Source organism: Acinonyx jubatus, chromosome C1 (genome assembly GCF_027475565.1).
Source record: "Acinonyx jubatus isolate Ajub_Pintada_27869175 chromosome C1, VMU_Ajub_asm_v1.0, whole genome shotgun sequence".
NCBI classification, from domain to species: domain Eukaryota; kingdom Metazoa; phylum Chordata; class Mammalia; order Carnivora; family Felidae; genus Acinonyx; species Acinonyx jubatus.
This window is the reverse complement of record NC_069381.1, coordinates 12,422,079-12,437,165: the sequence shown is the minus strand read 5'-3', so window position 1 is coordinate 12,437,165 and position 15,087 is coordinate 12,422,079. Positions and strand designations below refer to the sequence as shown.

At 58.4% G+C, this 15,087-nt stretch overlaps 1 protein-coding gene across 8 annotated transcripts in view; it reads right to left on the bottom strand.

Annotated features, from left to right (window-relative positions):
• ARHGEF10L (Rho guanine nucleotide exchange factor 10 like) overlaps window positions 1-15,087 on the bottom strand; it is a 156,971-nt gene that overhangs the window by 76,618 nt on the left and 65,266 nt on the right. For 6 of the 8 annotated variants that reach the window (XM_027060268.2, XM_053207853.1, XM_053207871.1 and 3 more), the window contains exons 5-7: window positions 9,515-9,606; window positions 7,495-7,578; window positions 3,667-3,836 (exon numbers count right to left, since the gene is read on the bottom strand). In XM_027060268.2, the coding sequence (XP_026916069.1) occupies window positions 3,667-3,836; window positions 7,495-7,578; window positions 9,515-9,606 (346 nt within the window). Of the gene's footprint in view, window positions 1-3,666; window positions 3,837-7,494; window positions 7,579-9,150; window positions 9,236-9,514; window positions 9,607-15,087 lie in introns of all 8 variants that reach the window. The other 2 variants (XM_053207887.1, XM_053207893.1) reach the window with 1 other exon arrangement.

Below are 15,087 nucleotides of genomic sequence, written 5' to 3'. Positions count from 1 at the left end.
AAATTTCAAGCCACTAGTGTGACGTCGCTGAATGCGGAGTTGGAAAGAGCGCACAATTGGTTCCTAGTTCTCGTGAGCTAGGAAGAGCGGACTCTGGCACGCCGCCGCAGGAAGGAGTGGGCAAACGGAGCAAGGGACGGACGGACGGACGGACGGACGGACAGACGGACGGAGGGAGGGCAGGTGGGCGTCTGGATGGAAGGAGGGGTGGCTGACTAGCTTACACGCCACCTGGGAAGACGGATGGATGGAGAGACAAACACAGACATTCAAACGCGTGAGCAACACTGACATCCGGTGAAGCATTCAGAACCCCAAGAAGGTACTACTTCCGGAGTAGACCAGGAAGGGGACCACGAGCAGGAGCGCTGGAGGCAGGCGGGCCTGGGTTCAAGTCGCCACCCCCCGCTCACTAGCTGGAATAGTGTCTTCACCTCTCGGAGGGACACCTTCCTCACTGGGAAAGCGGCCCGGATGATAACCACTTCACGGAGTTACTGAGAAGATGGAATGGGAAATACGTGTAGACCCCAAGACTTAGCAAGCGCTCAAAACATGGAAGCTAGTATTTATTACACTATCTTTCAGATTATAAGTGCTCAATATTTGTTGAATGGGTAGATAGTTGGTAGGATGGATGGATGGATGGATGGATGGATGGATGGATGGATGGGAGGGAGGGAAGGAGGGAGGATAGAAGGAAGGATGCTTGGATGGATGAATAGATGGGTGCATGGATGCATGGACAGAAGAACGATGTATGTTCTTTCAAATCTTGTGTGATGTTGAGTTGTATACCACTTACTGGCTGCGTGACCCTAACCATATCATTTAGCCTCTCTACACTTCTGCATTAGGGTCTCTGATCAATAACATGAGACTCTTAATCCAAATAACACCAACCACTTTAGGGTATCAGGGAAATCACTGGAACCACTTTGTAAACTGTACCACACTATGCAGAGGCTCTCTATTGTCAATGCAAAGAAATCGCAGGACAGGGGGCACCTGGGTGGCTCAGTCGGTTAAGCGTCCGACTCGGCTCAGGTCATGATCTCATGGTCCGTGAGTTCGAGTCCCGCATCGGGGTCTGTGCTGACAGCTCAGAGCCTGGAGCCTGCTTCAGATTCTGTGTCTCCCTCTCTCTCTGCCCCTTCCCTGCTCGTGCTCTGTCTCTCTCTGTCTCTCAAAAATAAATAAATGTTTACAAAAATTTAAAGAAAAAAAAGAAAGAAATCGCAGGACAGGGATCCTTCTGAGAGTTACTCAGACTCCCCACAACTGGAGAGAGGCTGGGGTTTGTCCTGAGCCCTGGTTCACCTGTAAATTGACACAATAAAATCATAAAGCCCCTGGTTTTGCACTTCCCCTCTGCCTCTCTCAGGATTAGAGGAACCCGGATCAGAGATCGATTGCAGACTGGTCCGATCTGAGCAGGGGAGTGAGCAAGGCTGAGGTCAGAGGTCAGAGCTGGCATTTCTGCCCAGTGCCCTGGCCAGCTGGATCATGGTAACCTTAATTATGAAGAGGTCACAGTCAGGAAAAGGAAAAATCCAATGCAGCCCAATCCACAACTGGTTAGAAAAAAAAAAAAAAATCCCAAGGACCATGGGTGGCCATCAGCAGGTACTTATTAACATAATGGGATCAGGCCCCTGCTTACATCTGGGTCAGGTGCTTCTGAGGGGGTCCCTCTGAAGACCCCTCGGTCACTTTCTTTGGCAAAAATCCACCCGCTGAGGGCTGGCCTTCTAAGACACCTGAAGCAGGGACAGCTTGCAGCTGAACAGGAAGCTAGGCCCCCGTGAGACTCCAAGGACAGGGCAAAACACCACCAGATCTCTGTGGCCCCATGCCCCACAGCACACACAAGACACGGCCAAGCAGCGGGGGCCCCAGAACGTTCAGCCACGGCGGTGCCAGGCACGGAAGCAGGTGGGCCCCAAGTGGCCCAGGAGGGCAGAGCACAGCAGGCAAGGTGCCAAAGGAAAGGTCCCTCCACAACCCTCACCTCCCTGGGCGCCTGCTGTCTGGGGAACAGGCAGGCCGTGGCCCGCAGCCAGACAAAAAGTCCTCCCGGTTAGAAATTCCAAGAACTCTGCCACACTGTTTGTCTGCTGAGGAAGGGTCCAAAGCCCCTCGCTTGAGGGTCTGAGGGACAAACGCTAATGGTCGGCCGCCAGAGACTCCTCCCCTGGGGCCCGGCCATGGTGAGGGCCAGCCCAGGGAGGGGGCGCCTGGGTGGCTCGGTCGGCTGAGCGCAAGACTTCGGCTCAGGTCACGATCTCACAGTTTGTGGGTTCGAGTCCCACGTGGGGCTCTGTGCTGACGGCTCGGAGCCTGGAGCCTGCTTCGGATTCTGTGTCTCGCTCTCTCTCTCTGCCCCTCCCCTGCTTGCACTCTGTCTCTCTCTCTCTCTCTCTCTCTCTCTCATTCTCTCTCAAAAAGTAAACATTTTTTAAAAATTAAAAAAAATAATAAATAAATAAACTTGAAAAAAAAAAAAGGTAAATTGCCAGGCTCCCACCCCCCACCCCCAAACCATGAGCCGGAGTCCCTGGGAGTGAGGCCCTGGCATCTGCGATTTCAATCAGCTCCCCTCGTGGTCCTGATGCTTATATAAGACTGAGCACCAGCACTGGGAAGCCCAAACTCAGCATCTCCACACCTCCTGCCCTCTGAGAAATGTGTGGCAGGGGCCTGGGAAAGTGGCCCAGGGGAATCAGGAGGGACAGCCAGAGGCTGAGAACAAGGGCTGGCCCAGGCCTCGAGCTCCCCCTGCCCGCACTCTGAGAAACGACTGGGCACAGGGTAGGTATCATAGATGCTTAACTTTATCCTAGTGAGATACCAAGGCCATTTTCCGTGGCCCGGCCCACGGAGGCCCGGCCACAAGACCACATTCGAGAGAGACCTGCTCTGCCCCCAGGCTCCTCGAGGACTCGTAGGTGTGGGTGCCGCTCTGGCCGGCAGCCTTCCCCCAGAGGGGATCCTCAAACTCTGAAAGGGGCAGGATACACTAGGAAAGACATGGGGTGCCATAACCCCAGCCTAGTCCTGGGGCCCCTGCCTTCTCCCTGCACCACCTTTGGGTATCTGTCATGTGCGTCTTTTCACAAAGAGGCTGAGAGGGACCCAGTCACCTCTGGTCGGGCAGGGCCTGCCTGTAAGGAGTGGTTCCCATTAAACCCCAAATCTCAGCATGGGTAGAATCTGCTTTCTGCTGGCTTCTGTAGAACAAACGGGAGGAGCAGTCTGTCTCAGGAGGAAGCAGTCCGTCCTCCTCTCGGCTTCCGGCTCCTTCCACGAAGCCAGCAGAATGAACCCTGTTCCAGGCAGAAACCAACGCACAGATGGCATCTCAAAAGACCTCGGAGGGGCTCAGTAGGTTGAGTGTCTGACTTGATTTCGGCTCAGGTCATGATCTCATGGTCGGGGGACTGAGCCCTGCGTGGGACTCCACACTGGGGCACAAACAGCAATGCCGGGGGGTCGCTTCCTATGCTTGGGGTACCCGGGCCACCGCCCCTCTCACTGTACATTCCTGGGGGCGGGGGGGGGGTCCCTAACAGGATACGAGTCTGAGGCCAACCCTTCCCACCCTCCTCACCCCCTCCCCAGGGGGTCCCGGAGCCCTGGCCGGGGTGGGAGGTGCCCACCCCTTACCTTGGGCTGGAAGGACACTCGGTGCTTGGCGGGCTCGGCCTCTGGCTTGGCCTCCTCCCCCGAGTCCTCACTGTAGCTCTCAAACTCACTGGAGCTCCAGCCTAGGTCCTCGGGCTCCCTGGGCGCTCCGTCCCGATGCACATCCTCGTAGAGCAGGCTCCTCTCCACCCCTGCAGGCCAGGGAACAGGGCTGGTGAGGAGAGGCCCCGGCACCAAGGCCACCAGACCTGATTTCTGACCCAGGCAGGCAGGTGGGGCTCCGCCCCCACTTCCCGGTCCACAGAGCAGGGGTGAGGACCACACAACATCCACCTGGTAAGCGAGGAGGAGACGAGAAAGACCGGAGAGGCACAAGAAACGAGTCGGGAACGCAACAGGCTCCTTAACCCCCTCCCCCCGCGCCTCAGTATTGCTCTTCTGGGATCTGAGTGCTCATCCTGGGCCTCGGGGCATGTTTCAGTGGGAAAGACAAGACCTAGAACCAAGTCCTGAATCGGGCCCTCAGCTCCAGCCCCAGCATCCTCGGGGGGGGGGGGGGCGCAAAATGGAAATTGTCGGGAGCATTAAATTGGCGTTTCCCACATCTGAGTTTCCCGTGCAGGTCCAGAATGGCCCAGTAGGGGGCGCGCCAGGCCCAGCGTCCAGGAGTGTTCCCTTGTCTTCCAGAGCCCCACTGGAGAAGTGGGGGACAAAGAGCTGAGAGTCCACTGGCCAGGAGAAACAGGTCCCCTCAGGGGCCTGGGTACTCCCAGGGTCCCTGTCAAATCCGGAGTGAGATGCTCAGCTGTGAGGCTGAGGTGAGAGAGCTGCTGTCCAGGTAACCCCAGCTCTCCCATCCCGAGACCTTGGCCTTGGCTCCCACCCCTCTGGGCTGCGCCTCCTGGCCTGTCACCTGAGGGAGAACCAAACTGCAGGCCTCACCGAGGCCAGACCCCCCAAAAGCGCACCAATATGAAAATGCCTTTGTCAATGCACAAGAAATACAGCACTGGGAAGGGTTTTTTAAAAAAATCTGCTCAGAACAGGGAGCTTTGGTTATCGGAGACCTCTCTGCAAAAGCGGTGACAACAACAAGCCAGAAAGGGTCGAGTAAATAAAATATGAACCAAAAGCTCTAGCAAAGAGTTAGCACATGGCAGGCGCTCAGCAAAGAGCAGCTGATCCTTGCTTTGGGGGGGGGGGGGTGTCTGCGTGGGCCCGGGAATCATCCCACTGACCCCAGAGCCTCTACCGGAAAGCTGGGGAGTGTGGGGTCTGGGAGACTGTCACCCAAAGAACAGACACACTGAGGCTTAGCTGGGGGCTCAGGTCTCAGGATGAGGAGGGAGCGTGAGGTTATTTTTTAAGCAAAAGACAATAGTGACTAACGTCTCCAGGGACAGGAGCAGCTGGTAACCAGGCTATGACCTTTACAAGACTGGGTCGACTGTCATTACCGCAGCGGAGGCCCGATGACCGGGGAGTAAAGGGGCAGAGCCCAGTTCTTGGGGCTCCCTCTGAGGAAGAACCCAGGCAGCATCTCGAATGCCCATCTCCCCACGCTTCCATGAGCCCCGGCCTCCCACCCGCCTACATCCTCAGTGACAGCCACCTCTCTTGCTGGATTCTCCCACAGCCCTAAGGTCGGCGGGGTACAAATAATCACCGCCTCATTAGAAACACAAGAAAACAGGGGCCTGGAGAAGACAGGTGGCTTGTCCAAGGTCAGACAGGGCACAGAGAAGGAGCTGCAGACTCAGACAGGCTCCCTCCACTCACCACGCTGCCTTCTATGAGGCCGGCTAACCTGACCACCTCCTGGGCTCATTTAGAAATATTCTCTCCAGTGGAGACAGTGCCACCAGAGTCCTGAGCCTGGGCCAAAGCCTCAGCCTTCAGGGGCCTCACAGGGATCCTGGCTCCCACCCTCCGCTTCCCGGGGCCTCGGGCTTCACGAACGGCTTCCCCGTGCAAAGCACGGACCACCACCGGCTCAGTGCTCTGTGTCAATTACCTCACGGCAAACTCACAAGCCCAGGATGCAGCTGTGACTGTCCCAAATTTACAGATGCGTCAACTGAGGTCCAGAGATAGGAAGCGGCTCTCTGATGTGACACTCCCCAGAGCTTCAGAATGACAGTCCATGAGGTCAGGATGATATTCTGATGTCATATGAAGAAGCCAAGGCCCGAAGGCACGGAGCTCTGTGCCCTAATCAGCGGCAGAGCTGGGATTTGAACCAAGGGCTGCGTGTGCGGCCTGCTGCTCAGCTGACAGCCTCCTCTCCCGTGCCCACTGAGCCCACATCGGTCCGTGAAGGTCAGTGCTGGGCCCTGGCAGACGTGGTAACGACAGCACCATCGTTTGTGCAGTGCACCTACTGAGGGCCAGCCCTGAGCTGACCCCCCACTGAGGGCCAGCCACAGCCTCCTGGGACTCACCGTCCCGAAGCCGTGAGGGTGGGGGCCCTTGGATGGGTGTCACGGTCCCCCACTTGAAGGCTCAGGAGCTGATTCCCAGGCTGCCTGCTTGTAACCACCTCGGGGTCAAATGCAGGATGGCATATCAGTGATCCCTGTTCAGTGAAGATTGGGGCCAAGTAATGTGTTGCTTGATTTGATTCAGGCGGGAAGACAGCCCAACAGGGCTAAACAATGGACTGCAGCCACTCAGGACCTTCGGCAAGACCCCACTGCCTCCCAGTACAGCGTGCCCCTCCCCCTCCTCTCCCTGGATTCAAAGGAGCAAGCAGCAGGGATGTTCCAAGCACCTCCGGGACATGCTAAAGGGATGTGCATACCATCAGCCCACCTGTCCCTGCCCCTGGAACAGGAGTCGGGAGCATGGCTGTGGGCGCCCTGGGGCCTTGTAGTGCTATCCGCGTGTCTCCCCCATTGGACTACGCACAGCCCAAGATGGTGCTGGCCACCCCTATCAGACGAGAAGCCCCTCAAACACGGGCTGTGTGATCTGGAGCTGGTGTCTTAACCTCTCAGATGCAACTGTCCCCGGGAGCCACTGGGCCTGCCTTGCTGACCTCAAGGGATTGACAGACCGGTGGGAGCAAATGTGCGTCATCGGTCATAAGATGCCACCCAAATCCTCCCGGGGCAGGGGACAGAGCAGCGGACTTGGAGGCAGAATAACCAGGTTCAAATCCCAGCTCTGCCTGTAGTTTCCTCGTCTGTACACTGAGGCCACGATACCCCAAATCAAAGTTTCTAAGCAGATTCCAGGAAATCAAACATGAAGAGTCGCTACCCCGATGTGTTTGGGCAAAGATGGCTCTGACCGTGAAGTTACTAACCATTCCTCCTCCCTGGATCTGAGTGATGCTCTCTCCTGCTGGGTGACTGACTCTATGCTGGGGGGCGGTTGGGGGGGTGGGCAGCTGGGGCAGACTTACCCCCACCCCACCCTGCTTCCTCTCTACAGCCACAGTCCCCGCCCCCCCCCACCCCCGCCCCGGCCTCCCTGGGCCCAGAGCAAGCAAGGCACAGGCTTTCTGGAGCCCAGCAGCCCTGGGAAGCCCGGACTATACCACCCCGTTCTCCCAAGGCAGGAATGGAGGCTTGGGGAGGTGAAATGCCAGGTCCGGCCTCGCCGCCAGGGGGTCCCAGCAGCCAGCCGGGGGTCCCTGTCCCCCGAAGCCCAACACCGCCGCCCAGCCCCGGCCTGGCCACGCCCCCAGCCGGCACCATCCTCTCCCAGGACGACAGGAGGTTGGTGAAAGCCGGAGGCAGCAGCCAGGGCCGGGTGGGGTGGGGAGCCAAACAGAAGACGACCCTCCCCAGGCCCCGCCCCCCGGCCCGTCCCCCAAGGTGGCACGGAAGCGCGGAAGAGGCGTACCGGGTTGATGGGCATCCAGGTTCTCGCAGGGCACGTCGTCGTAAATCACATCTTCTTCCAGGGCGGGGAAAGTGAATCGGTCGACTGGGAGCGAAGGGAGAGGACAAGAGCGCTAGGGGCGGAGGCAGCTGCCGGGCTGCCAGCGGGACTGCGCCAGCCGGCGGCTCCCTCCCGCCGCCCCGCAGCCCTACGACTGGGCCCTGGGGAGCCCCTGCCGGCTGCTCTCCTCTCGGAGGACACGCTTCCGCTGGTTCTCCCCGCCCTCCGCCCCAAGGCACCCTCCTGGCGAGCACGGCAGACCCCCACTTGCCTCCCTGCCACCCACAGGCCTGCCCATCTGGCTGACGCCGCAGCTGCTCGCGGCACCTGCAGGGAGCATGAAGCCGACCCTGCGCCTGTGCCCTGGGGCCCGGGGGACATCTTCAGGGGCCCAGAAGCCCTCACGGGACTTACCCTAAAGGAACTACCTCCCACCCAGAGGTGGCCGGGCAAAGCGGCCCTACTGAGGACAGGGAATGGGGGGAGGGGAGATGGATTTGGAGAGTGGGGTGAAGGAGAGGCCCCCCCAAACCTCAGCCAGCAGGATCCTGACTGCTGAAGAATTCAGCGAACAAACACATCCCTCTGCTAGTATTTTGCTGGGCTGGAAGGGGGCAGGGCAGGCGCGCACTCTGCCCCTGTTAGCAGCTACCCGGATGGACACATTAAGGAGGTCTCCCCTCAGGGTGCCTGGGCGGCTCAGTCGGTTAAGGTTAAGCCCCTGACTTCGGCTCAGGTCACGATCTCACTGTTCGTGAATTCGGGTTGGGCTCTGTGCTGGCAGCTCGGAGCCGGGAGCCTGCTTCGGATTCTGTGTCTCCCTCTCTCTCTGCCCCTCCCCTGCTCTCACTGTGTCTCTCTCTGTCTCTCAAAAATAAACATTAAAAAAAAGGAGGTCTTCCCTCAAAACTGTGTGCCCAACCTCTGCCCTCTTTAGGGGTGTGCCTCCCTCCACAGAGCCAGGGTTTGGAAAACCAGTCCCCACCCTGATGGGAGCCTGTCTTCACCCCATCGCCCTTTGCAGAAGACACAGGACCAGATGGGCTCTGAAATCCGCACGGTCCTAACTTCAATGCTTCTGGCTGTCCCGGGGCCCCCAGGGCCCCCAGAGCCTGGTCAAGCCTCACCCTCGACCCCCTCCTCCACCCCCATACGGACTCTGTTTCCCACATGGCTCTGAGACCTGCTCACCTCTCTTCAGGTCCCTAGTTCTGGCCATCAGCCTCCCCACTGGGCTGCAGGCACCCCACCCTGTCTTATGGCCTTGCCCCCACCCCACAGCATCTCCGGCTCCCCTCTCGTGGTTCCCTGTTGCCTTCGGAAAAGCAGGGCTGGACGGCCCCAGAAGGAGCTGGGGACATGCAGCCTCACCTCACCCCAATCACCCCTTGGATGCTACCCTCCATCACACCAAGGCCGTTGCTTCCCAGGGTGCCAGATGTCCCCCCTCCACCCTGGGGCTGGGGGGGACTGGGGCTCCTGCACAGGTGGACCCTGCCTGGATGCTCTCTCCCTGAGCTCTGCTCCCGCCTCTCTGCCTGCAGGACTCTCAGGTTCTCCTCACTCCCGCCTCCCCCTCCTGGCACCTTGCCCTCTGCAAGGTGACCTCCTGCCTACCTGGTGGCTTCTGCTCCCGGGAGGGACCTCGTCTTGGGCAGCAGGGCACCCCACTGCCAGCCCATCCGCCCTGCTGTAGGAGCCTCTGGGTATTTGAGGGAACAGATAAGCGGTCAAACACACGATCTACTCCTGGACCATGGCTGCCATCGGGCAGGAGACGGGGGCAACTCCCAGGCATGGGCAGCGGCCGGTCCCCCTCAGAGGTGCCACCAAGCCTGCGGCAGCCCACCCAGTGAGGACGCCCCTGTGGCACGGGGGAGCCCACGTCAGCCCTCTGGGCCTGAGCAAGGGGCTCTAAGGTTATCACGGTACCACCTTCCTGAGCTAAGATGAGGTTTGGGGGGGGGATGGGGGCACTTACTCCGGCGGGAGCTCTTCTGCTTCCAGCTGGAGCGCCGGACCCCGGAGAGAGCAGCACCCACAGCATCCCCGTTGCTCACCACCGGTGGCACCCTGCGGCCAAGAAACAGGGTCAGGGAGCCAGCGGGGACAGGGACAGTGCCGCTGAGCAGGGAGGGACGGGACGGCCGGCTCCTCGAAGCCTCTGGTAGCCCCTCACCAGGACGGCAGGGTGCATGAGGTGCAGGGGCGGGGGGGCTGAAGCCCAGGAGCCCCTGGCCCCCAAAGCCGTGAGTCAGGAGAGCAGGGGAGGCCGCCGCTGGGCTGGCCTTGAACAAGCCCCTCCCTCTCTCAGTTTCCCCATCTTTGGAAAGCACCCTAAGACCCCAGTGCTGAGGGCCAGGTGCCTGGATGCAAGGGCACCCGTCTTTCTTCCGGGGCCGACTCAGTGGGCTGGCCATCGCCCATTCTCCTCTGGGCAAGATGGGGGCTGGGGTCGGGGGACCCCTGCCTCTGTGGGAAACGAGGTCTTGGAAAGCTTCACAAAACCACGCACGGGACGCAGAACTTCATCCCCCACGACGTGAGGATGGGCCGGACCCGGAGGCCAGCTTCCCGGCCACAGACACTCAGAGGGAAAACTAGCCAGGCAGCGAATGCCAGCTCAACCAAGAGGCTGAGTGAACATCTCCCGCGACATCACACGTGACGCCGTGTACCCCGACGGGATGTGACGAGAAGCCGTCTGTCCTCTGCAGCACTGTAACCCCACGCCCGTAGCCCCAGTCTGATCGCAGGAAGAGCGCCAGACAAACCCAGGCATTCTACAAACCCCTGGCCATGACTCCCCAACACTCCCAAGATCGTGAAAAGCAAGGGAAGAAAGACTACGAAACTGTCACAGACCAGGCTAAACATACAACAAGTACGTGCACAACGTGGGAGCCTGGACGGCATCCCAGAACAGAAAAGGGTGTGAGAAGAAAACCTGGTGAGACTCAGATAAAGCCTGGAGTTCAGTGAATGATCGTGTGCCCGTACTGCCTTCTCACTTCCAAGAAATGTTCCGTGGTCGGGGAGGCTGGGTGGCTCAGTCGGTTAAGCATCTGACTTCGGCTCAGGTCATGATCTCAGGGTTCATGAGTTCGAACCCCGCGTCGGGCTCTGTGCTGAGAGCTCCGAGCCTGGAGCCTGCTTCGGATTCTGTGTCTCCCTCTTTTTTCTGACCCTCCCCCACTCACACCCTGTGTGTGTCTCTCTCTCAAAAATAAACAAACGTTAAGAGGAAAGGAAAGGAAAGGAAAGGAAAGGAAAGGAAAGGAAAGGAAAGGAAAGGAAAGGAAAGGAAAGGGAAAGGGAAAGAAGAAAAGGAAAGGAAAGGAAAGGAAAGGAAAGGAAAGGAAAGGAAAGGAAAGGAAAGGAAAGGAAAGGAAAGGAAAGGAAAGGAAAGGAAAGGAAACGTTCCATGGTCGTGTAAGATGTTAACCACAGGGAAAACGGGCTGTTGGGTATACCCAACTCTGTATGCTACCCTTGCAACTTTTCTACAAATCTAAAACTATTCCAGGAAGAATGTTGGGGTTTTTTTTTTAATTTATTTTTTAAGTCCAGCCTCAAAAAACTAAAGGCCACACCTGCCGATCCAGAGGGACCTGAAACGGTCCAAGACAGTAGCCACGGTTGCCAAAAATTGACTGGAATGTCCCCGCACAAGAGCCCTGGGAGGAGGAGGGGAGGCATACATCAGGAGAGTGCAGGAGGAGGGGAGGGAGGAGGCAGCAGAAGGGGTGGGGGGAGGAGAAGGAAGAGGGGGAGGGAGCACCTCCCAGGAGCAGCCAAGAGGTGAATCCTGCATTCACCTGTGGGCGCTGGACCCACGGGGGAACCTGGCCACGGTCACACTGCCCGAGTGGCAGAGCCAGACATGGAGCCAGCTTGCCTGGCCCCGGCGTGGGCTCCTACACCTGCGGCTCAGGTACGAGAGCACGGACGGCTGTGATGCTGTTAATGTTCTGTCTGTGCCGTCCGGCGAGCCACGCTGCCGGGTGCTTGGAATGTGATGAGTGGAACTTCATTACTGGAGCTAAGGGGACTAAGGGACTTCATTTTTAGTTCTGTTTCACGGCAAGTAATTTAATTTTAAACAGCCACCCGTGGCTGGTGGCCGCGTACAGGACAGTGCAGGTCTAGGTGACGGGCAGCCCTGGAGAAGCAAATCTTGGCTCACGTTTTACGGCCAGAAGTCAGCAGTGTCACCCCGGGGTGAGGAAGATGGCATATTTCAGTCCAGGGTAGCACTTTCCATGGGCCAGCGAGGATCAGGGCTGGGCTAGACCAGGACGGGGTGCTGGGCTGACGGGAGCCACCTTCCCTTCCCTGACGAGGGCTTCCCTGCGCCCTCCACCTCCTCAACCCAGAGACATCTTGCAGGTGCTCGGACGGGACCAAACCCGTTCCAGCCCCCGTCCACGCCAGCTTGGCGATTTGGCTCAAAAGTGGCCCAACCACAGACTCTCTCTGCTTCGATATGTTGACCACGGCAGGCGGTGACCATTACAAAGCACCTGTTGCGTGCTTCCCGGTTTGCTTTGTATTTTCCGATTCCACTTCGCAAGAACGCAGGCGAGGCAGGCTCTGTGATCCTCATTCCGCACGTGGAGACACAGACTCGCAAAGACTCCATTTCACTCGCAAAGTCGCTCAGTGCATCCGCGGGAGCTGGGATCTACAGCCCAGCCCATCTGCCTACGAAGTTTTATCATCTTTCAACCAGACCACTTGGAAGTAGATAAGCGGCATTTAGATATTCAACTACATCACATATTTGCTGTGTCATAACGCCACTGAGCCTGGCTTGAGTGTGCAGACTTTTTAAAAGGAAGGAGAGCGGGGCGCCTGGGTGGCTCAGTCGGTGGAGCGTCCGACTTCGGCTCAGGTCACGATCTCATGGTCCGCAGGTTCGAGCCCCGCGTCGGGCTCCATGCTGACAGCTCGGAGCCCGGAGCCCGCTTCGGATTCTGTGTCTCCCTCTCTCTCTCTGCCCCTCCCCTGCTCATGCTCTGTCTCTCTCTGTCTCAAAAATAAATAAAAACATTTGAAAAAAATGTTTAAAGGAAGGAGAGAAAGAGCACTGGGCCTATGCAAGTTCAAGTCTCTGTCCAAGAGAAATCCTAACAGCCAGCCCCAAGGCTGCATTGCGATTCAGCCAGAGAACACCCGAGGAGGCCCTGGGTGAACTCTGAAGGTGACATCAAAAGGCAGTGGGTATTTTTGGGTGAGGTCAGGCAGCTTTAGGAGGGCTCTGGAAATAATACATGACATACTAAAAGCCGGGAGTGGCTGAAATACGAGCCTCCGGGCTAAGCATCACCGAAACACAGCGAACTTAAGTTTTCATTTTATTTCATTCTACGTCATTTCATTCTAAATAGCCACACGTGGCTAATGGCCACTGTACAGGACAGTGCAGGTCTAAGCCACCTCCACTACCGGAGAAGCTAGTCTGTGCCCCTGGGCTTGGGAGTGGGGATCTTCCAGCAGAGAGAAATCACCTTCGTGCCCACCCCTGCTGCCTCCCCGGCTCAGGCAAGCAGAGCGACTGGGAGCCCCAAGGGAGGGAAAAGGCCAGTGCCTTTGGGTGTACAGGTCTTCCTAGGCTGGGCTGGAGACAATCACCCACCCCCTGCCCTGCACTTGGCTGGTGCCTATGCCGTACCCCATGCTGTGTTGAACGCTTGAGACCCCTCGAGCACAAGTGTATGTCTCATCACGACCGTTTTATAGATGAGGAAACTGAGGTTCAGAATGAACCTCCCCCCAAGTCACCTGGTCAGCAAGGCTGAGCTGCAATCTGCCTGCGAAGCCTCGCAGGGGAAAGTACCTCCCGGGCAAGGGAAGCGGAGGACGTGGCAGGAAATGAGGCTGAGGGTACCCGCTCTGCAGTCACCCAGAGGACAGCCTCTCCCAGCTTCTGCCTGGCCACAATTCTCCGTGGGAGCAAACCCTCCCTTGGGGGCCTCCCCAAGGCTTCAAGATAACCAAAGAGCCATAAAAGTCAACGAGAGGCCAACTGTCTCACGCTTATCTGAGCTTCCGGCACTTTCGACGCCTCTCAGCTTGCACCTGAGAAACAGGCCGGCCGCTAACAGGACTCCAGTCTCACGAGGTGAGCCCACTGCCACCAGAATGCAGGGGGAAGGAGCCCGGTTCGCGGACAGGAGCGGAGAACAAGGAGCTCGATGGAAACGAGGGGGCAGGAGACAGAAGAAAGGACGCCTCCTTGGTCCCCCAACGCCAGTGTCCATTCTCCACCGGACTTAGGCCACCACGCAGCTCCAAGCAGCCTCTGTGCCCATCTCCTCGCTATCCAGGGAAAAGCCGGAGATGAGAGGGAAGTGAGTGCCCCGGGACAGCAGGGACCTGCTCTGTCCTGGCCGCCCCATGCCGTCAGCCCCAGCACACAGGGGGCACGATCGATGCTGACGGGTGCCCTCCCCGGCCTGTTTTCGATCAAAGCTCCACTCCAGACGATGGCAGTGGCCTCACCCCTGCAGCTGCTGGTCTAGCCCCCCGTTTCTCAGTGAATCTCCAGGCACAGCTGATTCCACAGGGTCCCTTCCCCAGGGGCTATGCGGTGTGGAACACCACCCAAACCCTAACGGCCCGAGGATTCCCACAGGCTGGGTTTGCGCCCTGTGCACACACACATACACCCCACGTGCACACACGGGGCATTCCAGGGCCTTTTCCAGGGCAAAGTGTGAAAAACGCAAAGGAGGAAAGAATCCCCCCTTGGGGAATAGAAAGGACCGGAATACCGACTGCCTTATCAGGCCTTGACAAGAGGGCTTGCCCGGGACGGTCCTACTCAGGGCATCACCCCTCCATCCCTACATCCAAGAGACACAAAAGAATGACAAAAACATTAAGCCCAGATTAACCCTGCTACCAGATTTCTCTTCAGCGCTGGCCACTTTCCAGTTTATATAACACATTAAAGCTCGAAGGGCCTTAAACATCATCTGGTCAGATGACTCACAGCAGTGGCCCTCACAGTTGCCCGGGAAGCCCCCAGCAGGTACCGGCCAGGGCCCCGGCCCAGCAGTCCTGAGCTGGTGGTCCGGAGGAGGCCAGGCATCGGCGTTTCTAAACTGCCCGCTGCTTCCTCTGGGCAGCCAGGGTGGGGAACCGGGCTCATGGGCTTGTCAGCGTGTCCTGGGCGGCCAGGACAGTCGCCATGTCCCACAGCTACTGTGGAATGGGCCGAATAACGGTTTCTGCCTCCTGTAGCAAGGATTAACGAGACAACCTATCTGCGAGATGGGGCCACAATACCTCCCCGGCAGGGTAGGTAAGGTAAGGGCAGGTAAGGTAAGGGCAGGTAAGGAGTAATCAAAGCGAGCACTTAAAACACTTAGCAGGGGGCTGGCGCTTGATAAATCCTGCCAGTGTGCCACCTCCCTTCCCCACGTTCCCCTCCGTCCCTCCTCCAGTTACAGGGTCCTGGGCTGTGGGTCCCAGAGCAATGCCTCCAACCTGCAGGCACGTGCCTCTTTGCAGCCACAGCCGGGCCGTCCCTCTCCTACAGAAGGGATC